Source organism: Trypanosoma cruzi, genomic scaffold (genome assembly GCF_000209065.1).
Source record: "Trypanosoma cruzi strain CL Brener 1047053517057 genomic scaffold, whole genome shotgun sequence".
Classification (NCBI taxonomy): Eukaryota; Euglenozoa; class Kinetoplastea; order Trypanosomatida; family Trypanosomatidae; genus Trypanosoma; species Trypanosoma cruzi.
In genome coordinates this window covers 57,704-78,571 of record NW_001849518.1, presented here as the reverse complement: position 1 = coordinate 78,571, position 20,868 = coordinate 57,704, and the positions used below count along the sequence as shown (strand labels likewise).

General features: G+C 49.4%; 6 protein-coding genes and 1 pseudogene across 6 annotated transcripts, besides 32 other annotated features; all 7 read left to right on the top strand.

Annotated features, from left to right (window-relative positions):
* Tc00.1047053503479.10 (hypothetical protein, conserved) lies at positions 1-581 on the top strand (the record flags this gene model as incomplete). Its single annotated transcript, XM_805050.1, has 1 exon — positions 1-581. A coding segment is annotated over one exon (581 nt), but the record flags the coding sequence as incomplete, so codon positions are not given.
* Positions 1-20,868: a sequence feature (heterozygous, Esmeraldo-like haplotype).
* Positions 799-834: a microsatellite.
* Positions 851-875: a sequence feature (AT_rich).
* Positions 931-1,022: a sequence feature (A-rich).
* Positions 1,088-1,137: a sequence feature (A-rich).
* Positions 1,149-1,200: a sequence feature (T-rich).
* Positions 1,427-1,487: a sequence feature (GA-rich).
* Positions 1,549-1,582: a microsatellite.
* Positions 1,596-1,632: a microsatellite.
* Positions 1,692-1,728: a microsatellite.
* Tc00.1047053503479.20 lies at positions 1,787-2,380 on the top strand (annotated as a pseudogene).
* Positions 3,160-3,186: a microsatellite.
* Positions 3,307-3,337: a repeat region.
* Tc00.1047053503479.30 (adenylate kinase, putative) lies at positions 3,507-4,289 on the top strand (the record flags this gene model as incomplete). Its single annotated transcript, XM_805051.1, has 1 exon — positions 3,507-4,289. One exon carries the CDS (start codon positions 3,507-3,509, stop codon positions 4,287-4,289), a length of 783 nt encoding a protein of 260 aa, XP_810144.1.
* Positions 4,298-4,330: a microsatellite.
* Positions 4,331-4,362: a microsatellite.
* Positions 4,415-4,441: a sequence feature (AT_rich).
* Positions 4,709-4,741: a microsatellite.
* Positions 5,029-5,063: a microsatellite.
* Tc00.1047053503479.40 (hypothetical protein, conserved) lies at positions 5,078-8,728 on the top strand (the record flags this gene model as incomplete). The annotated part of the gene is made up of 1 exon (XM_805052.1): positions 5,078-8,728. One exon carries the CDS (start codon positions 5,078-5,080, stop codon positions 8,726-8,728), a length of 3,651 nt encoding a protein of 1,216 aa, XP_810145.1.
* Positions 8,759-8,793: a microsatellite.
* Positions 8,860-8,891: a microsatellite.
* Positions 8,976-9,025: a sequence feature (A-rich).
* Positions 9,133-9,161: a microsatellite.
* Positions 9,199-9,222: a sequence feature (AT_rich).
* Positions 9,316-9,340: a microsatellite.
* Positions 9,341-9,383: a microsatellite.
* Positions 9,463-9,483: a sequence feature (AT_rich).
* Positions 9,553-9,581: a microsatellite.
* Positions 10,977-10,996: a microsatellite.
* Positions 11,265-11,336: a microsatellite.
* Positions 11,517-11,795, top strand: Tc00.1047053503479.49 (U6 snRNA-associated Sm-like protein LSm7p; the record flags this gene model as incomplete). The annotated part of the gene is made up of 1 exon (XM_805055.1): positions 11,517-11,795. One exon carries the CDS (start codon positions 11,517-11,519, stop codon positions 11,793-11,795), a length of 279 nt encoding a protein of 92 aa, XP_810148.1.
* Positions 12,251-12,271: a sequence feature (AT_rich).
* Tc00.1047053503479.60 (surface protease GP63, putative) lies at positions 12,302-13,918 on the top strand (the record flags this gene model as incomplete). Its single annotated transcript, XM_805053.1, has 1 exon — positions 12,302-13,918. The coding sequence occupies one exon, from the start codon at positions 12,302-12,304 to the stop codon at positions 13,916-13,918; it is 1,617 nt and encodes a 538-aa protein (XP_810146.1).
* Positions 14,108-14,171: a sequence feature (T-rich).
* Positions 14,282-16,474: a mobile genetic element.
* Positions 16,542-16,583: a sequence feature (T-rich).
* Positions 16,729-20,544, top strand: Tc00.1047053503479.70 (hypothetical protein, conserved; the record flags this gene model as incomplete). The annotated part of the gene is made up of 1 exon (XM_805054.1): positions 16,729-20,544. The coding sequence occupies one exon, from the start codon at positions 16,729-16,731 to the stop codon at positions 20,542-20,544; it is 3,816 nt and encodes a 1,271-aa protein (XP_810147.1).

Genomic DNA, 20,868 nt, shown 5'->3' with positions numbered 1-20,868 from the left:
GTGAGGTGATTCAAGTGGAATGTGTTGATCTGCTACGTCACTTTGTGGTCGGTAACATCCGGAACAAAGCCGTGCGTGTGTTCCGTGCTTTTGTTATTCAAGGACATCAGCATCCGAATGAACCAATACCTTTTGCCATAGCGTCTATGGCAATGAAACTAGGTCCCTTTGATTGGGCGTTAGGTGTAATGGCCATTTTGCTCGCCACCACCGACAAACCACTTGGAAGGGGTCTTCAGTCACGTATCCGCTACACGGCCCATGATGCTCGTGGCCGAGAAGTTCTTGCTGTGCTAGAGAAGTGTGACTGGAGGCATGAGCGTCTCCTTTCCGCTACTGAGCTTCAAGAACCTGAGATTAACAGCAAAAACCATAGCGGTAACGGCGGAGCTGCTGGTGCTACCTGGACAGATCCCAAAAACAACCAGAGAGTAGAGCGGAGTGTTACATGGTTGGGGGCGTTGCATGTTGCACTGACGGAGATGGGTGTGGAGCCTGGTGTCATGGAGGCCTATAAGAATGCTCTTCTCCAGGCCATTGAAAGGGCGAAGGAGCACCGCGGCAGTACGGAGACCAGTTAAAGTGGATCGTCGGATTTATAGTACGCGATTCCCCTGTATACTCCACTTGAAATTCACCTATTTGTCCAGGAAGAATAGGTGTGGAAGGGAGGCGAGAAGAGGCATACAGGGGTGTGAGGCGGCGCGTGAAAGTCAATGAGTCCAACGCAGTGCGAGTTCTTGGCGAATCTTCGTCGGAGGTGAGGCGCGTCAAGGAGATGAGTTGGAGGACTAAATGAAAAAAAAGAAAAAAAAAAGAAAAAAGAAGGAAAAAGACATGTGGGGGGATGATTTATATTTATATATATATATATTGCATGTATGTGAAATGAAGAAGGACGGGGGAGGCATTAGAAGCGAACGGACATTTAAAAAAAAAAAAAAAAAACATAATAATTTATAATAAATAATTGAAAATGTCTGAGAAACAACAGAAACAACAAGCAAAAAAAAAAAAAACAATTTAACTTGAGGGGCCCTACCGAGAAGAATGGAGTGGATTTGAAGATGAGGGGGGAAGATCGACGAAAGGAAAAGGAAAAAAAAAAAAAAAAAAAAAACAGAAGGAAAAGAAAAACTTCTTGTTATTTTTTGTTGTTGTTGTCTTTTTGTTGTTTTTTTTTGTTTGTTTTTTGTTTTTTGGATGAAAAAAAAAATGTTGTGGGAGGACGTGGGGTGGCGGGGGACATGTCACGGCGGCTGCAGTGGAATAGACGCCACGCCTATGAAATTACATGCACGCAAGATGCCGCCGAAATCATAGTGAGGTCTACGATCATCATGCTGGATTTCTTGGAGCAGCCGCTTGCACGTGTGGGCGTAATAGAGGCGAGAGGGCATGAGTTGCGGAGAGGAGCCGGCCGCCGGAAAAAGAAGAAAAAAAAAAAGAGAAAGTGAGGGGCAGAAAACAGAAGAATGAGAGAAAGAGAGACGATAATTCAAAGTGAGGAAAAGGAAAACAAAAACGCGGCGAGGATGGTCGTCTTGATTTTTGTTTTTTGTTTGTTTTTGTTTTTGTTTTTTAAGGGAAAAAAGTTTTTCTTCTCTTGTCTTTTTTTTTTTTTTTTTTTTTACGCAGTCGTACTCTCCTTTTCCTCGCCTATATCTTGCGTGGTTGTTTGTACGTGGATATGCGTGTGTTTGCGTGTGTGTGTGTGTGTGTGTGTGTTTTGTCTTTGCCGTGAATGGGTTCTTCCTCCCCCTCTCCTCTCCTCCCTCCTGCTCTAATGCCATGCCATGTGTGGGAGGGAAGGGAGGAAGGAATATCGGTGGAAACCGCGAGGGGAAGAAGAGAGTACGAGATCAATCGAAAGAAGGGGCATATGGCGTCTCCAAAGGAAATGTATGAAAAGGAGTGTCGTGCTCTTGGCGTCCCGCCAAATAGTGGGCTGCTACGTATGTTACCAGAGAGCACTGTGAATTTAAGTGGCTTGAGCGTCATGCACTTGGGACGTAATTTTCTTGGGGATCGCGGCGTCGTGCCGTTTGTTCATATCATTGCACAAGCCTCGTCCCTCCACACTCTTAATCTGCGAGAGAATGGGATAGGGAATGAAGGTGTGAAGGTGCTCTGTCGCGGACTGCGTCGGCTTCCGGCGTTGAAGGTGCTGGAGTTGAGCGGAAACCCCTTCACATTCCTGGCGGCGCGGCAGCTCGTTTATCTTTGCGAAGACAGCGCTGTCCTCAGCGTCATTGGTGTGGAGGGCACGCTTATGACGGAAAAACTCAAAACGAGCATCATTCATCGCATTCGAGAGGCCGTAAAGCGGCGGGAGAAACGAAAGCAGCTGTCACAACAGCCCTCAGTCGATCGAGATGACGGTCAAAAAGACATGGCTGAAGGTGTGGCAGAGGCGGCAACAACACTGCAAAGCAGGAATACAGGTGGTCTTTGTTTGCGAAAGTCCGTTCTGTCACTTGTTTCTCAGGACTCCATGAGCACCGCGATGAGTAGTGAATTCAAGAAGAATGAATCGGATGACCAAGCGGGACTACGCGATGCGAGTGAATTCGCATCGCCACGCCCACCGTTGCCTCCACCGCTGCCAGATCACGCTCATCAATCACCCCTTTGGTTTGATGCGAGCGAAGATGAGGAACAAAAGGAAGAGGAGAAAGAAATCTCTGTCGCTACGGCGGAGAATGATGAAAAATTGATGATTGATACGGCGGGCGGAATTTCTTTCCTTGTGGAGGTGGAGGAACTGAGGGCAACTTCAGTGGAGAGGGAACTGAGAGCGCATGAGGAAATGCTTCCTTGGCAGGTGTCAAGAGCCGATGACCCTTTAAGATCCCTCCAGTCGACCCATACACGCATTGCCTCTCATCGAACAACAGAAAAACGATCTGAGAGTGGCACTGCCATTAGTTTCCCTTCGTCGTTCACGCTAGAGTTACGTACGGCGGAGGCGGAAGGAAAGTTGGCGGAATGTACAAAATCCACAAAAGGAGATGATTTTCTTGACCTTCTCTTTGGAAGTGGGGTAGATTGAATTGGTGGCGGTGTTGCCACAAAGGAGATGTACAACAGAAGCCAGTGGGAATACTCCCATATATACATATATACATATATATCTTTTTTTTCCATGATCCGGTTTGCTTTTTTTTTTTTTTTTTTTTTTTTTTTCTGAAGGACGAGTCTTGGCGTGGGATTGATGGAGTCGTCATCATTTCTTCTTGTTGACGTTGGATTGTTGTTTGCTGGACGGGGTTCTTTTGACTAATATTTTGCAAAAGACATGTTTGATTCTTCTTTTTCTTTTTCTTTTTCTTTTTTTGGCTCTCCATCGCTTTTTCTGCGCATTTAACCCATGCACGGTTGTGCTTCTCCCATGACACACGACGACACCAAACGTCTTTGCCTGCTGAGCAAGAGAGAGGGTGCGGGAGATAAATAAACAAAAAAGCATTTACGAGAAATACGAATTTGTTGAAAAATTTGTCGTCATGACTGCGTTTCTTGATAACAAGCTGGAGTATCTCCAGAAACATAACATTGCACAACTCACGGAGCACATTGTGAGGAATATTATGGAGGATCTTCCGGAAAATCCAATCAAGTACGTCCATGACCTTCTGGAACGACCCATTCCCCCTCAGATCGTCATTGCGGGTCCACCTGGAAGTGGTAAAGGAACGCAGTGTCAAGCCATTGTAGAACGTTTTGGGGTTGTGCACATCTCCTCCGGAGATCTGCTGCGTGCAGAGGTGGCGGCCGGTACAGAAGTTGGCAAAATGGCCGAATCTTTCATTCACAACGGTGAGATGGTTCCCAACAAAATTGTTATCAACGCTGTTCGCAAGCGGCTGGAGCAAGACGATGTGAAGGAGCGTGGGTGGTTACTGGATGGCTTCCCCCGCTCACAGGATCAGGCGGAGGCGTTGGAGACTTCAGGCATCGTACCGCATGTCTTTCTCCTGTTGGAGGTACCCGATACAATCGTCGTGGAGCGCATTGAAAACCGCCGTACAGATCCGGCTACGGGCATGGTGTACCACCTGCTTTACAACCCGCCTCCGCCTGAGGACGTTGCTCTGTGTGAGCGCCTGATTCAGCGCGATGACGACCACCGCGAAACGGTGGAAGCCCGTCTGAGGGTTTACCACGAAAAACTCCAAGGCCTCAAGGAACACTATGGAACTTTGGTTGAAACAATAAATGGGGACCAAAGTATTCATGCAGTCACGGAGGGTGTCCTTGCGGTGGTGGAACGACGTCGTCTCAAGTAGATTAGTAATTTTCCCTTTTTTTTTTTTTTCTTTGATCCTAGTGTTGTTGTTTTTTGTTGTTGTTGTTGTTGTTTTTTTACTTTTTCCTTTCTTTTTTCGGGGGGGAGGGGGGAGTCTGTGTTTTCTTTATAAATATATTTATATATTTATATGTAGGGCTGGGGACAGTGTTAATTTTCCTTTTGCTCTGACGTGGGAGGGGGCGGGTGCAATTATTTCCAATGTATTAATTAATATACGTCGATGGTTAAATATCTTTTATTTTCTGCAAGAATGTACGCATGTAATCATCCTCTCTGTTTGTTGTGTGCTGGACGGTGCATTGTGGGCACCGCCATTCCATTTTGTCGATGTATAAAATTGGGATAGACGCGCACCTTTTTGTGGTTGGCGGTGTGGATGGGTGCAATGCGCACTTATTTCTTTTTTTTTTTTTTTTTTTTTTCTTTCTTGTTACGTCTCTGCTTCTGTTTTTATCCACAAACTATTTTCCCGTTGTTGTTGTTGTTGTTTTCTTTATTTTAAGTTTCTCTGGAAAAGTGCGGCAAAAAAAAAAGGAAAAAAAAAAGAGATTCATTCATCGAAGGACAACGGAGGCACAGCAGGAACAACAACAACGAAAAAAAAAAAGAAAAAAACACAAGCAACGCACGTGCTTCCGGTGCTCCGCACATTATTTTTTTTGTTTGTTTTGTATCTTTCCCTAACCCTTCACACAAAAACGGACACACACACACACAGAGAGAGAGAGAGAGAGGGAGGGAGGGAGGGAGGCAAACTAATAAAAAATGAGCTCACGGCGCGCCAGGCTGTCGCCGAGAAGTCAGCCCCAGCAAAGCTCAGCAAGAAGTTCCCGTGCTGGCACGCCGAGTCGGTGTCCCTGTTCACCCCCCACGTCTGCTACAAAACGTGGAAAAAAAAACCACCGTGTCTCTTCCGTAGGGCCTCAGAAATTTCGCAGCCGTGCGTTGGATGTGACACCACTTTTCACTGTGGAAGGTGCTGTACGCTACATCGATGTCATTAATGAACGTACTGCGTGGACGGTTGAGTGCGATGGCTCTATAAGTGTGCGGAGCATTCCAAAGGGAAACGAAATGAAACAAATTTCAGGACGAAAAGGTGTTTTTTGTACCTGCCTTTTGTTTGTTGGAAAAACAGGAAAGGTGTGGGCTGCCTTCAGTGATGGTTTTCTCCAGGTTTATGATGTAAACACCTTTTTATTGGAGAATACGTTTGTGCAGCACACCGGGGCGGTGGAATGCATCGTTGAAATGGAAGATCGTATTTATACAGGTGGACGTGACTGGAAAATATACCAGTGGATTCCAGAGATGTATTGCTACGAGAGACAATTCGCCGGTCATGGGAATACGGTCCGTTGTCTTTGCCCATACACCGGAAGCACAGGGGCGGTACTCTTTACAGGAAGTGACGACGGAACGGTAAAGGCGTGGAATCCATATCCATCAGTGAAGCAGTCCAAAGAAAACAATCCCTGCGTGCACACATTTGTGGGGCACACACGAGGGGTCTTATCTCTGGAGATTGTGGCTCCCAATAATCAACTATGGTCTGGTGGCGAGGACACCACCATACGTGTCTGGGACCTTCAAACTTTGGACTGTGTCGCTGTGTTGGAAGAACATAATTCACCCATTGCATGTTTGTCTGTCGTGGAGCACCGCGTCTGGAGCGGCGATAAGCATGGCCGCATTCTCTTGTGGGATCTCAGGACCCTCTCACCACTGCAGGAGCTCTCGCGGCAAATGCGGGTGGAGCATAGGTCGGTGTTTGCCATAAGAAAGATGCTGCAGACCGTTGTTTGGAAGGTATGGACCACAGGCTCTGCCGGCCACATTCACTGCTGGAATGCCGAGTCCATGCCCCTGGTATTTGACAGCGACACTCCCGGCGAGATGTTGCCGCACACAGACGAAGAGAATATGCGGGCACTTGAGGTAGATAATGAGGCTCTTCGGAAGGAGGTTGCAAGGTTGACAAGGCAGCTGGAGAAGGAAAGCGCACATGCCATTTCAGAGAAATTCAATGTGATGCAGAATCAGCAACTCATTATGGATACGAATGACGGTTTAAGACGGCAACTTCGCGAAACGCAGCGATTAGGAGCTGTTGGGAATGGTGGCAACACAGAACATGGAATTCGGTCGCCGTATACCGAATTGGGGTATCCACAGGCACCACGCCTTGATTTATCTATGCCATTCAGTGATGCATCACGCAACGGGGGAGAAATAGGGGGAAACGAGAGGGGTGAAGCGCCTTTCTGGGAGCCAATCACAATGTCAATTTATCGCAATGATGTCACGCCCATCATTACAAAGATTGAACAATTTTTTCCAGGCAGTGCTTGGTCAGAGATTCTGCAAGATTACGAAAATGAACTTCGCCAAACGTTTATACGTGAAGCAGCTCAGGCGCTAGGAGTCCCTGAAGAAAAATTGCAACATGTATCGATGGAACCCAATCCTCAGGGTCTTTTCGCCACAGTAAAAGTTCCGCACAGTTCGGACACAAGCGCCGAGGAACTTAAACGTCCTTTAAAAGCGCATCCTTTTGTGCCGGTTCTCAATCTGTACGGAGCAGCCTTGGCGAACAAAAACGAACGGCTCAAGGAAGCACTCATTCAAGCACACAATGAAAACCAATCAGCAAGTCGATCAATGCAAGATAATCCAAAAACTAAAACAGACGGTCCCTCTGCCATCATGGAAAAAAATGAGAAAATAGCTCACCTAAGCAATGAACTTGATAGTGTTAAGCGACAAAACGTGAGGCTACAGAAGGAACTTAAAAAAATAAATGAACAGTTGGCGGCGAGGGAGGCGCCGAACCGCATCAATGCGCAGGAGGAGTACGACGCGCTGAAGAGTTTTGTGGATAACTCTCTGAAGCCGTTGATATCGCGCCTGAAGCGCACGAACGAGGAGAAGGAACTTGACCTGCGGGCGAACGAGGAGCGCATCCGGCAGCTGCTGCATGACAAGGAGCAGCTTCAGAAACAGTTGGCGACGAGGGAGGCGCCGAGCCGCATCAATGCGCAGGAGGAGTACGACGCGCTGAAGAGTTTTGTGGATAACTCTCTGAAGCCGTTGATATCGCGCCTGAAGCGCACGAACGAGGAGAAGGAACTTGACCTGCGGGCGAACGAGGAGCGCATCCGGCAGCTGCTGCATGACAAGGAGCAGCTTCAGAAACAGTTGGCGACGAGGGAGGCGCCGAGCCGCATCAATGCGCAGGAGGAGTACGACGCGCTGAAGAGTTTTGTGGATAACTCTCTGAAGCCGTTGATATCGCGTCTGGAGCGCACGAACGAGGAGAAGGAACTTGACCTGCGGGCGAACGAGGAGCGCATCCGGCAGCTGCTGCATGACAAGGAGCAGCTTCAGAAGCAGTTGGCGGCGAGGGAGGCGCCGAGCCGCATCAATGCGCAGGAGGAGTACGACGCGCTGAAGAGTTTTGTGGATAACTCTCTGAAGCCGTTGATATCGCGTCTGGAGCGCACGAACGAGGAGAAGGAACTTGACCTGCGGGCGAACGAGGAGCGCATCCGGCAGCTGCTGCATGACAAGGAGCAGCTTCAGAAGCAGTTGGCGGCGAGGGAGGCGCCGAGCCGCATCAATGCGCAGGAGGAGTACGACGCGCTGAAGAGTTTTGTGGATAACTCTCTGAAGCCGTTGATATCGCGCCTGAAGCGCACGAACGGGGAGAAGGAACTTGACCTGCGGGCGAACGAGGAGCGCATCCGGCAGCTGCTGCATGACAAGGAGCAGCTTCAGAAACAGTTGGCGGCGAGGGAGGCGCCGAGCCGCATCAATGCGCAGGAGGAATACGACGCGCTGAAGAGTTTTGTGGATAACTCTCTGAAGCCGTTGATATCGCGTCTGGAGCGCACGAACGGGGAGAAGGAACTTGACCTGCGGGCGAACGAGGAGCACATCCGGCAGCTGTTGAGTAAATGCGGTCGATCATGGTCATTGTGTGCCCTCAATACTGGTGCATTTTTTATTCATTCGGAGGGGATGGAGAGTGATCGTCATGTTCTTTTGGACGCGTTGGTTGAAGCGGAGGAAAGTGCTCGTGTACGGGAGTCCGATCTTTTGGCCCTGGTGGATTCACTGCAGAATGTGGTCGATAGGTATGTTGTAGAGAAGGAGAAGTTGGTGGCTAGATTAGAGTCTTTGAACGGCGAGCTTAGTGAGGCCCTGAAGGAAAGAGATATGGCGATGTCTGATGGAAAGTTGTTAGAGGAGGAGTGTGCTGCTTTGCGAGATCAACTGCGTGGGGAGCTTCTCGCACAGATTCCCGTTGGTGAGCAAAAGCTTTTAGCGGCGTATTTGGATGAAGTGCAGCGCAGGCGGGAGTTGGAGAAGGAGATGTACCGTGGCCTTTCCAAACGGGTTAAAGCATCCTGGTGATGTGCGGGTTGCTTCCCTCTCTCTCTCTCCTTTTTCTTTTCTTTTTTTTTTTTTTTTTTTCTTTTCCTGTAAGAATCAACCGAATTGCTTGAGAAGATTAGTCATTTTGTTGAAAAAAAAAAAAAAAAAAGGAGAGAGAGAGAGAGAGGGAGAGAGAGGGAGATTCATACGTTGTATTGTGCTGCAGCAGAAGCAGAAGCAGCAGCTACATGATTGCCCTTTACAAACGATGTGTAGCAGAAAGCAGAAGAAGAAGAAGAAGACAAAAAAAAAAAAAAAAAAAGGAAAGGAAAGAAATAGGGGCATTATTAACACCGACAAAAGTTACTTTTGTAAAAACATCAAATGCTCGAATATCAGGCAAAAAGAGGAATAAATGTTTTTACATCCATTGCTGTTTGTTTTTATTATTATTATTATTATTATTGCTATTCCTGTAGTTGATTTTTCTTTGGAAAGGGTAAATGGGCTTTTTTTTTTTTTTATTATTTATTGTGGTCCCAAGAAGAGGGGAAGCATATTGCATCCTATACCAATGTATATATGTATTTATTTTTGTGTTGCCCTTCTTTGGAACCAGTTGCTCCTTTTTTTTTTTTTTTTTTTTTTTTTTGTGTGTGTGTGTGTGTGTGAGAGTGTGAGTGTGAGTGTGTGTCGCTGTTGTTTTTTGTGTGCGCATTGAGAACTCAATCAACACGACAAAATTTGCAGAAATAGAGCACGCAAGCTGCGTGTAAATAAATAATAATAATAATGGTGTTTTAGACCCCGAAATATCTGTTTTATGTGTATTTGTCTTTTCTTTGCCATTGTAACTGCCCCTTTTATTATTATTATTATTATTATTATTATTTTGTTTTTTTTTGTTTGTTTTTTTGTGATTACGAGTGAAGCAAGAGGAACACAACAAAGATAAGGACGCCGACAACTCTCCCAACGATAATATGTTCGCTCCTGCGGAGGTGTCTTCTGTTGGAAAGGGAGGGGAGGGGAACCACGACTGCCGCCGCGAACGTCGTTGTTCCGCAGTAGTTTTGATGATGGGTGGGCTACAAACCGAAGATGTCGAACTGCCCCCACCCGAGAGGCGATTGTGGCGGTCGCTCCGTTGCCGCTGAGGGCGCTCTTGTCCCCAGTCACATTTCGAGTGGGGACTTCACTTTTCAGGACGGTCAAACACCGAGGAAAGAACTGGCTGGTGTTCACACTTCTGCCCTGACGCAGCGAGGTTTATCGTCCGCAGTGCCGTCGAATTCCCTTTTGAGCTTCTCGCACGATGTAGTGGCCGCAGGAAATGGAATGCCACCGTCCGTGTCTCCTGCTTCTTCAGAAAAAAAAAAAAGTTTTGGGTACTTCTGGCGGCGGTGGCAGTGTCGAGGGTACATTAAATTCCGCCAACAGGTCGGATCAAGGTCCCACCGGCACCTCCGTAAAAGGGAATACAAAGCCTTTGGTGCCACAGCAACATGTTACTAAATGCCAGCTAACACCGAATGATACTGCCGCTTCGGGTCTCCTCGTGTCACCACGCCTGAAACACCCTGGAATGAAAAAAATCCGGTGTGCGCGTCCGTTGGTGCTGCTAGACAATCGCGTGAACGGATGATATCGGCCGAAAACTTCACTGTAATACAACCGGAGGGAAGCTCAGACCGCTCTTCCCACCACAAAGGGAAAGCGGGAGCGATAAGAAGGGAAAGAAATAAAAGCGGAAGTTGACGTGGCCCTCAGTGCCGTTAATGACTCTAGAGCCTCTGGAAATGGGGCGGACAATCCCTCCGAAGTATTAGCCGGGCAACCACGGAATGCGGAGGAGGGAAGAACGGCAGAGGCACAGACGACTCGCTTTTCTAACGCGGCAGCCCCTCAGCGATGAAAACTGATTGGAAAAAAGATGCCCCCAAGGGAGCCACTACGGGCTGCGTAGTGGGCAAACCAGCTGCTGGATCTTTCAACGGCTCAGCATCACCGGTGAAGCAAAATGCTGCGCCAAAACACACCGGCGTTGAAAGGAATCTGGCCATTCCTGATTATTTTACCGATGCAAATGGCGACCGAAACACACCCACCACCGCGGAGTATTCCTCTTGCACCGTCATGCACGAATGCGACATGTCGCGCTAAACTGTCAAAACGGATGTGAGCGACAAAACCACGCATGTGCGTCTGTCAGTGGTGTATGCCCTTTCCGCGCTGGTCATTGCTACCGTGGCCTGAAGGAGAAACATGTGTACTACATTTAGATTGTTATATATATATATATATATAGTCTTCAATCCGCTGTTGGCTTTTCTCTATTTGGAGAAAAACTGCGGTTGTTTTTTTGCCTTTTTACCTGCTTCTACTGCTCTCTTGTAAGCTCTGTGCTGCCTCGCACATCCGTCACGGAACACGTGCCCCAGGCAGACTCATTTGCGTGACGCCCACGCACACATACGCATGGCGGTGCGACCATGGATTTATACTGGTGTTGGTGGGTTGCGCGTGCATTGGGGCCATTGGGGATAGCACTGTATTTTGTTTTACGGCGTCATACTTGTGTGTTTGTGCGCCTTCTTGTTTGTTTTTGCATTTATTTTTTTTTTTTTTTTTTGTATTTTTGATTGTTGTCCATCATTGGACTCCGCGCGATGGGTGAGTAGCGGTGCGTGCTCTGCGGGCAACTGCGGCAAAATTCTCTTGGAGCTCACTGTATGTGCGTTCCCATGTCTTTCGTGCGGGATGTGGATTTTTCTCTTTCCTTTACTTTTGCTTATTTCAGTCAACAGGTCTGTGTGCCCCTGGCGTCATGGCGGCGGAGCTTGCCCACATTGTGAGGAAAAAGGAGGGTATCCTTGCTTTGGAACCCCACCTTGACCGCCGTGTCGTGATTGTACTGGAAGGGAAGGAGATACACGGCATCCTGAAGGGGTTTGACAACAACATCAATCTTGTCATGGCAAGTGCAGAGCTGTGGGTCAAGGATGCTCTTTTAAGGCGCATTGGCGCGTGCGTCGTCCGTGGTGGCTCGCTTGTCAGCGTCTCCTCCGGCGACACCACCATCCTGCAGCACAACCCTTTTGAATAGCCCACACAGATATGAATTACGCACGTATTGCTACTCTCCACCGCGGCACTGTGTCAGCAGCCAGAAAGGCCATTCCCACCAGCGAGCGGCAAACAGGGGAGAATGGTGGAATCAAATAACATCATTACAGCACACACCTAGGGAGTAAGGAGGAGGAAACAGAAAAGCAGAGTTATCAGGCAAGGCCACTCCCACTACGCCTTGCTGCTCGCCTTTGATTTCGATGCGATTTTGCAGCTCACTGGTGTACGGCCTTTTTTTTTTTTCTTTCCCACTCTCATTTTTTGTGCAAATACACATACCACCAACCCCTGGTGAAGATCAGAAATTTTTTCTGACTGCTGTTAGCCGTGACGCTTTCACGCTCTGCGTACCTTTTTCTCCCCCCGTTGCCACTGCTTCTTTGTGGGCCATTCCCCACCACAGAGGATTTACAGCCTTATTTCAAGCTCCACAAAAAAAAAAAAAATTTTTTTCAAAAAACTAAACTGACAAAAACTTTAACAATGCGTCGGCCACTTTTCACCACAATCATTACGTTGTTGTCGTTGCAGCTGCTGGGCTGCTCCATTGGCTGCCTCGCTCTCTCGCCCACCGCGCACCGCTGCATGTATGATGAGATAATGAAGGAGGTCAGCTTGCCCAAGCCCGCAATGGTGCGGGAGTTACCCCGGAAAGGTCTGGGCGCATGGCAGACGTATACCGCGTCCACAGAAGAAGACGATGCAGGTGTCTGGGCGCCTATCCGAATCGTGGTGTCGGAGAAAGATTTGAATGACCCCAGTAAGTACTGCACCAAGATGGGAGAGCCCCGCCCAACATTTCTGGGATTTGACAAAGAATGCCAGCTGCACGACATCCTTACCAGCCGAACAAGGGCTGAGCTTCTCCAAAATATTTTTCCGGCCGCCATCAAACTGCACTCGGATCGCCTTTCCGTCCGGCCGAAGTCTTCTCCGTTGATCGTGCCCAGATCCATCAAAGAGTCTCCCTGCAAGCATTTCAGCGTCCCTGAGGAACATTACACAACCGGCGTTGAGGACGCCGACGCGGTGATCTACTTGGCTGCTGGGACACACTTTCCGTTTGCCGTCTCGTGCCTTGCTGCTGAGAAGGACGTTCGTCCGACCGTTGGCGCCATGAGCTTTGGCATTTCAGGCCTTCATCACAGCTGGTTTGCCGTTCGTGTAATTGCGCACGAGCTCGCGCATGTACTTGGGTTCAATTACGAACAAATGCGTGCCCAGAATATGCTCAGCAGCGTTTCCATCAACAGCTTTCAGCAAAAAAAAGGGATTGTGACTTCCGTTCTCACGAAGCAGAAGGCTGTAGAACACTATAATTGCAAAGGCATTGAAGGTATGCCGATGAGAGACGAATATAATGATAATTTACGGATGCACTCGCACTGGGATCGGCGGTACGCGAAGGACGATCTGATGAGCTCTATGGTTACTTCTGGTGCCGGGATCTACACCGCGGTGACGATGGCTGCATTTGCGGATATGGGTTTTTTCAAAGTGAACTTCAGCATGGCAGAAACGATGAGCTGGGGCAAGGGTGTCGGCTGCAACTTCGTTAACCAAAAACAGTGCATGCCAGACGACTACAAAAATTATCCCGAAATGTTCTGTCACCGCGACACCAGCGACACAACGCGTTACTGCACATCCGACCGCGTTCACTTGGGCATCTGCAGTTCCTTTGCCGATGATCAATGCTTGTTTATCCAGCCGATGGGTTTTGGCTCCTGCCGCGATACGACCTCAGTCTTGCACGGAAGCCGCATGGGAACAAGCTCATGGTGCCTTGACGGAGAGTCTCTCAAAGTGAATGAGGAAGTGCTTGAAACTAAACCACAAGTGGTTTCTGTTGGCGGTGTGTGCGTGGAGGTGTTTTGCGGCAGGAAAGAAGTCAGTGTACGTTACCTTGGCGACGATGACTGGCACGAGTGCCCCGAGGGTGGAAAAATCTTTCCTGCAAACACATCTGTTGACTTTGCCGAGGGCTACATAAAGTGTCCCAGATATGACGAGGTGTGTACCATCACTCCCAGTGGCAGGAGTGGCATCCCCTTTCATGAGAACGGATCTATCCACGACGACTCTTCTACCCGAAAATAAATGAGTTAACACCGGCAACGAGTCTACATTTGCTGTTGTGCTCGCTTTCGTTCCTTTTTTGTTGCTACTACCGCGGCAGGGGAAACAAAAAAGTCACATTGGAAGCAACTCTTTGAAACGAGCCGAAACGCAACAATTAGTTTCTCATTTATCATGAAATGCATGTGTGATGTATAATCTTTTTTTGCCTTTTTGCTTTTTCTTTTTTGATTTCTTTTTTGATTTCTTTTTTGGTTTTTTCTTTTTTATTTTTGTTGGGTTTTGAAAGATGATACATTGGCACATGGATATCCGCCAAATATGCCTATTAATATTATCTGCGAGCTTGTGGGAGGACTTGTCTGGCACTACGGGTATCCGGTATTTTTTTTTTTTTGCTTTTTGTTTTGTTCTCTTACCAGCGCGTCTAGCTATACAATGCCATCTGAGTGCCGAAGAGGTGCTCGAGCAACGACAAAAGTTTCCTGCTATGAAGCAACTGCCATTGAGAGAACTTTTCGGTGCGGAGGTCCTGTTCAATGCCCAGCCGTTGGCGCACAGCCAACGTGCCTGGACATTCCAGAAGCAGATGGTGCAAGGTTTCCTGCGGGCCAATTGGCGTGCTTGTGGAAGCTGGCTGATCCTGCGGCAGCAGAGATCGCCTCCTGGCACTACTGTTTAGATGCCGTGTGGCGTCTGGGTTGTGTGCGCAGCGATTTCTGTGCTGTGCGGTGCTTCTCCGTGTGGGGAAAACCATGTCACAAAAATCGCATTTGAGCTCGGGAAACGGTGGAGGATGTTCCGGATGAAATGACCGACAGTGACTGACGAGATTCGAGAATCCCGTCAATGTAGAATCGCAGTACGGACATTTCTCCTTCCGAAGGCGTGTGACGGCTCGTCTCCTTACTGGAGAGACGTCTTCCTCCCTTGCCGGCAGGGGAACAGAGTCCGTCCCCGGTGCAGTTGGATCATTGTTAGAGTGCATATATGCAGACTGTTCTGGTGAGATGTTGCAGAAACGGCATTGGTTCGTGCAATCTCTCACAGCCCAGTATGGTCGGCCCCAGAGCTCAGATTCCCCCCACCTTGCCCTTGCGAGGTGAACCAGTTCTTGACGGTGAAGAACTTCCTGAGTGATCAGGTCCTTACCGCTGAGATCTGATGGCCTTGTGCCGCAAAGCAAGTAGCGATGAGTGTCTTGACGAATCGTACTACGCCACTTATTGGTGAGCTGGGTAGTAAAACATGTCAGCAGATCCGTATGCCATAAAGGTGCGATTCCATTTTACGTGTATTGTCCAGTTTCCATAGTCTGCGTCGAATACTGATCTGCAAGCTCGTTAGCATGTACTCCACAATGTCCGTAACAAAACTGCAGGTGCACGGACCAGCCAGCACACGTCAGTGTTAAGAGACGCTGCCAGATCTGATCCTCCGTCCAGTCGGTCTGACTGAGCGGGCCCTCAACAAAGGGCTGCTGGAAGAGACTGACTGTCTGTAACCACAAGCAGAGTTTTGTGCCTGTGCTGGATGCGAGGTATAATCAGCTTCTCTAGGGCTAGAAGCAGCGCACGGGATTCCGTCCTGTAGCTGCATGGGCGTGCACCGCAGTTTATACTGGCCTTTTCTATTATCTCCGATGAATTGAGGGATGAAAGCAGTATTCCAACCCCGGCTGAATTAGGAACGTCTACACCGCCATCCGTCGCGAGTATCCACGAACGATGGCTGTGCAGCGCTAGAGCCTCTTCGCTGACTCTGCGCTTTTCCCGTATCAGCTCTTCCTCGTCAGTTATTGAGTGGTCTATCTGAAGTTCCACGCCAATGGTGACCCGGTGAGCGGAGGCCGCAAACCAGGGAGGAATGGAGCTGCGAAAGTAACCGCTTTTCGCGTGGTGAGATCTGAGTGATGCCATAGTCCTTTGTGTATGCGTCTACAAAGCGGTGGTGGTCTCATGTAGGCACTCGCTACAATAAGATCACGGTCCTTGTCCAGAGCAACCTGGACCACCACCACTTCAAGGCTGGTGTCATGCTGGGGGATGGTGAGAGGTACACGCTTGGAACGGAGAGTTTTCCGCACTAGCACCGCCACACCGCCTCCCTTGCCGATGCGCGACTGTGCATGGAGCACATAATCTCCAGTATGCATGCTGGCGATCTGCTCCGACGACTTCCAAGTCTCCTGGATGGCTATTATGTCTGCTCCTTGCGCCATTAATGTTGCGAGTTTTGACGGCGTGAGGCAAGAAACGTTCATCTGGAGTACTGCTATGGGGCCTGGGTTTTGCTCAATGTCTCCGCTTAGCAGTAGCTCATGTCGTTGCGCGTCACTTACGGCACGCAAAAGGTATGTATAGCGCTGATAAGCGCCGATGGAATTCAGCAGCGGATGGAAATACCGCTCCGCGGGCAGCCATGTACATGGCTCCAACATCTGGTGCCCTTCCGACCCGTTTGAGCGGCGCCTCCTGCCTCTCCGCGCACAGCGGATGGGCAGCAGGCACTTCGCTTTCTCACTAGCAAAGAGTGCTTTACCCTGGCACCACGTTGAGGTGGTTGGCAGCGCCAGACTTGCCTTTGTGTCATGTTGTGTTACTTTTTAAAATATGTGGTTTCTGTAGTTTATGTTATGATTGGATTTTTTTTTGCTGTTTTTGCCTTCTTTTTTTTTTTTTTTTTTACTTACCTCTTGCTCTGTGTCTGCGGGGGGGGGATGCAATTGACGACAGGGACAAACGGAAGAAATAAATTTTTTGTTAGGGCGTCGCTGGTGTACATATATATATATATATTGACACCACAACGCTTACTCACCTCTCCAAGCGATGTTTTTGCGTAGTCGCTCATCCTCTCCAGCTTCTCGTGTCCGGTCATCATCCCTGCGGTCGGTTTCCCCAACGAGTGAGCGATGGGACAAGACGATTTCGACTTACTCTATCGCCGGTACCGCACGGTCGGTGGAATACGGCGGCAATTTGCGTGTGTGGACAGCAGAGATGGATGGCCGCATTGTGATACGTGCAGCTGCTCGTGGGGAAATTCTGTTTGAAGCGAGTGCACGGGAATCGGCGTTTTGTACCGTCTTGCGAAAGGTGTCAGCAAGGCAAATATGGGCAGCCTTTTCGGACGGGTTTATTCGGTGTTACAACAGCACAAATGGAAATATGGAACATGAATTTGTGCAGCACGATGGCGCGGTCCGTTCCCTCGCAAGCTCTCCAGTGAGCGATTATGTGTATAGTGGTGGGGACGATTGGAAGGTATACCAGTGGTCCAAGTCGAGGTGCACGTATATTCGGCTCTTTTCCGGACATTCAAACGGAGTGCAATGTGTTCTTGTAGTTCCTAGTACCACCAATGCTGGTGCTGTGTATGCAACTGAAGATATTTTAGAGGAGAACGACGAGGATGGCACAATCGAAAACTCTCTTCCTAGTGTTGTTGATGGAGAACTGAAGGATGAGTTTGTTCTTTCCGGCGGGGATGACATGACCATTAAAGTGTGGGACCCAATGGCACCGCTGCAGATTGAAACGGATGAGGCATGCCTGGCGACGCTGCGGGGCCACAGCGGTTCGGTTCGCGCCATCGAAATACACCCTCGCAGCGGTTATTTATGGTCCGGAGGGGATGACTGCACCATCCGGGTGTGGAATTGGTGCAGCGAGGAGACACGACGTTGCGTGGCGACTTTACGCGGGCAACACAGTGGCCCCATCACCTCTATTGTCTACATTGCCCCGCGCATGTGGAGCAGCGGGAAGGACGGCTTTGTTGTGGTGTGGAATACGCGTCAGCTGGCTCCGCTGCAACGTCTTCGACTTGCCCCACGCAGCGTGAACTGCCCCTTTTTGTCCATGCGGCGGTTGTACCGCGCCATGCACTGGGCAGTGTGGCTGGGCGGGCCTGAGAGCACAATTCACGTCTTGCATGTTTCGGAGGAGGAGCATGGCGCTGGCGCGGTGCTTCGCCGACGCGAACGCCGGCGCACGCTGGAGAAGCGTAAGTTCCCAAAGTCACGAGAGTATCACTTAGCCCGGAAACCGCATTTGATTAGGCTGAGGGAACGCCGCAAGGAAATTGAAGAGCAACTGAGAAAGTACAGGGCGTGTCCGCAGGAGGAAAATATTCTGATACCAGAGAGAGGCGCGGCTCGCGTCCGTGGTGGCACACCGAGCGGTGGCTCCGAAGAGGACGCACGGATAGCAGAAATAGAAGTTCTGCGGGCAACGGTGGCGGAGTTGGAAAATCAGGTGAAAGCCCATGAGGAAACGATAATGCGGACCTCATACATTGCAAAGGAGAAGGATGGAGTTATTCGGTCGCTTACAAGACAGTTGTCTGAAAAAGACTCGGAGTTACGAAGAATGGAGGAGGAGCTCAACAGAAGAATGACGCGTCATGCGTCGTCCCAAGAAGTTGGCAGGACAAGACCCACAGAGAAAGAGCGCGAGTTGCAGGAGGGCCGTGATGAAAACACTGAAGGCAATGTGGTCTTTGATCCATACAAGGATGTAGAGCAGCTGCAAGCGCAACAAAAACTGGAAGTGGAGGACATGAGACGCCAGCTTTTGGATATGCAGAAATACAAGGAATTGTGGGAAGAGAAGGATAACGAGCTTCGTCAGGCCAACGAAAAGATTGAGAAATTGCAAGCTAGTCTGGACACTGAGAGGAACTTCAACAGCCTCACTCGGGAACTCTCACGGTACTCAAAAGAACACACGACACCTGTTCCCTGTAGGAAGCAAAGCAAAGTTCATTCGCTGCCATACACGCCCACAACACACCACTACTACAAGCGAATCTTCGGTACATGCTGGCCGGACCTAGAGAAAGAATACCAAAAAGACCTCAAGGAAACACTTTGGGCGGAATACATTGACTTGATAAGCAATTCAGACGCCATAGTTAGAGAAATCACATACACCACGGCAAATGACTGTCTTATTGTGGATGCCACAATTGAAAGCAAGGAAAAAGAGGGTCAAGAAATACAGAACCTTATCGAGAGCCACACATTTTCCAGGACTCTTGCACTTCATGGCATACTTGCTTCTTCGTTTCTTGTAAGCACACCAGGCAACGGCAACATCTCCGACGAACAGTACGAGGCAGTTGCGGCAGCCAAGGCGAAGGCGGAGGCGGAGCGCGACGACGCGCGGCAGAAATTGCGTGGGGCGGAAGAAGGACTGGAGTCCTTCCGCCGGCAGGCAGAGTCGCGTCGAGCCCAAATTGCAGGACTGCAGTCGGCGGCGAGCTCCGCGAGACCCACAGCGTCCAGCACGCGGAATGCGGCGCCCCCGCTCTACACTGTCACCGCCGAGGAGTACGAGGCAGTTGCGGCAGCCAAGGCGAAGGCGGAGGCGGAGCGCGACGACGCGCGGCAGAAATTGCGTGGAGCGGAGGAAGGACTGGAGTCCTTCCGCCGGCAGGCAGAGTCGCGTCGAGCCCAAATTGCAGGACTGCAGTCGGCGGCGAGCTCCACGAGACCCACACCGTCCAGCACGCGGAATGCGGCGCCCCCGCTCTACACTGTCACCGCCGAGGAGTACGAGGCAGTTGCGGCAGCCAAGGCGAAGGCGGAGGCGGAGCGCGACGACGCGCGGCAGAAATTGCGTGGGGCGGAGGAAGGACTGGAGTCCTTCCGCCGGCAGGCAGAGTCGCGTCGAGCCCAAATTGCAGGACTGCAGTCGGCGGCGAGCTCCACGAGACCCACACCGTCCAGCACGCGGAATGCGGCGCCCCCGCTCTACACTGTCACCGCCGAGGAGTACGAGGCAGTTGCGTTTTCTCGAATTGGTGCACGAGAGAGTTATTGTCGTCCAGAGTCTTCAAATTGGGTACGATATCATTACAACCTGGGGGAAGCTTGTGTTTACCTTGTAAGGCATTACCGTCAGTTGGTTGAGGATGTTCTTTTATTAGAGTTTTCTCGTGCAACTCGCCTTCCTATTGATTACAGTCGCCGTGTGGAGTTTGTATCTGGGGGCTTGGCTGCGGAGTTTTATGCGTGCCCCAGCAAGGACACTGTGGACGTTGATTTTCTTCTGCGGCGACATTCGTTCAGTAGACTGGCCTCACTTATGCAATTGAGTGGCTCTGTAAAAAACCAGTCGCTTTGTACTTGTTCCAGTGAAGCGACAGTTGCAAATGTTTCTCCGGTGATGGCTAACGAGATGGCGCAGCCAAATATCCGAATGGCTTCTTTGGGATCACAAAAACTGATTTCTGGGCCATGGAGCTTGCAAGATTCCAACCACGCCTCCATATTGAAGGAGTTGGAACTGTTTCGCAGCCGTCGTGCTCTTGCTGGTAGTATGCGTCGGTCGGAAACTACGCTAAATGTTTCCTTTGATTTACCAAACAGAATTAATCCAAGTGCTTCGGTGGACTCGTCCGAACTACAACGCGAGCCCGTTTATTGTGTCACTTTAGATGAGTATCATGCTTTACTGCAGCAGCTTACCAATGCATATCGCACCCTAACAGACGACGATGATGAAAATGAGAACGGCACTCGGCTTTGGAATGAGCACGTGGTTGCTAGAGCTGAGGAAGAGCGGAGATTTACTCGTCAAATGTCTCGATTGGAGCCGTGGTATGCTGATAGTGGTGGTAGCAGCAAAAAAAAGCACTAATGGAAGGATGATGAGGCGTAAATACATATATATTTTATATGTTTGTATTTTTACTTATATTTTTGTATGTATACAGAGGAAAGTTTCTGTATATCATCGCTTTTTTTTTTTTCCTGCGTATTGATGTTTTACACTATCCCTGTATATCCAATTACTTCCACAAATACTCTGCTTATTAGTAGGTCTCCCGTTGCTATGTAATGAGATGAAAAGAAAGGAGAAGGTTGACAAAAGGTCGAGAACCACCATAATCAAAAGAGCCTTGGAATAATTCCGTCTTTTTGTTTCAGTGAACGTAGTGAGGAGAAAGAAAAAGAAAGAAAA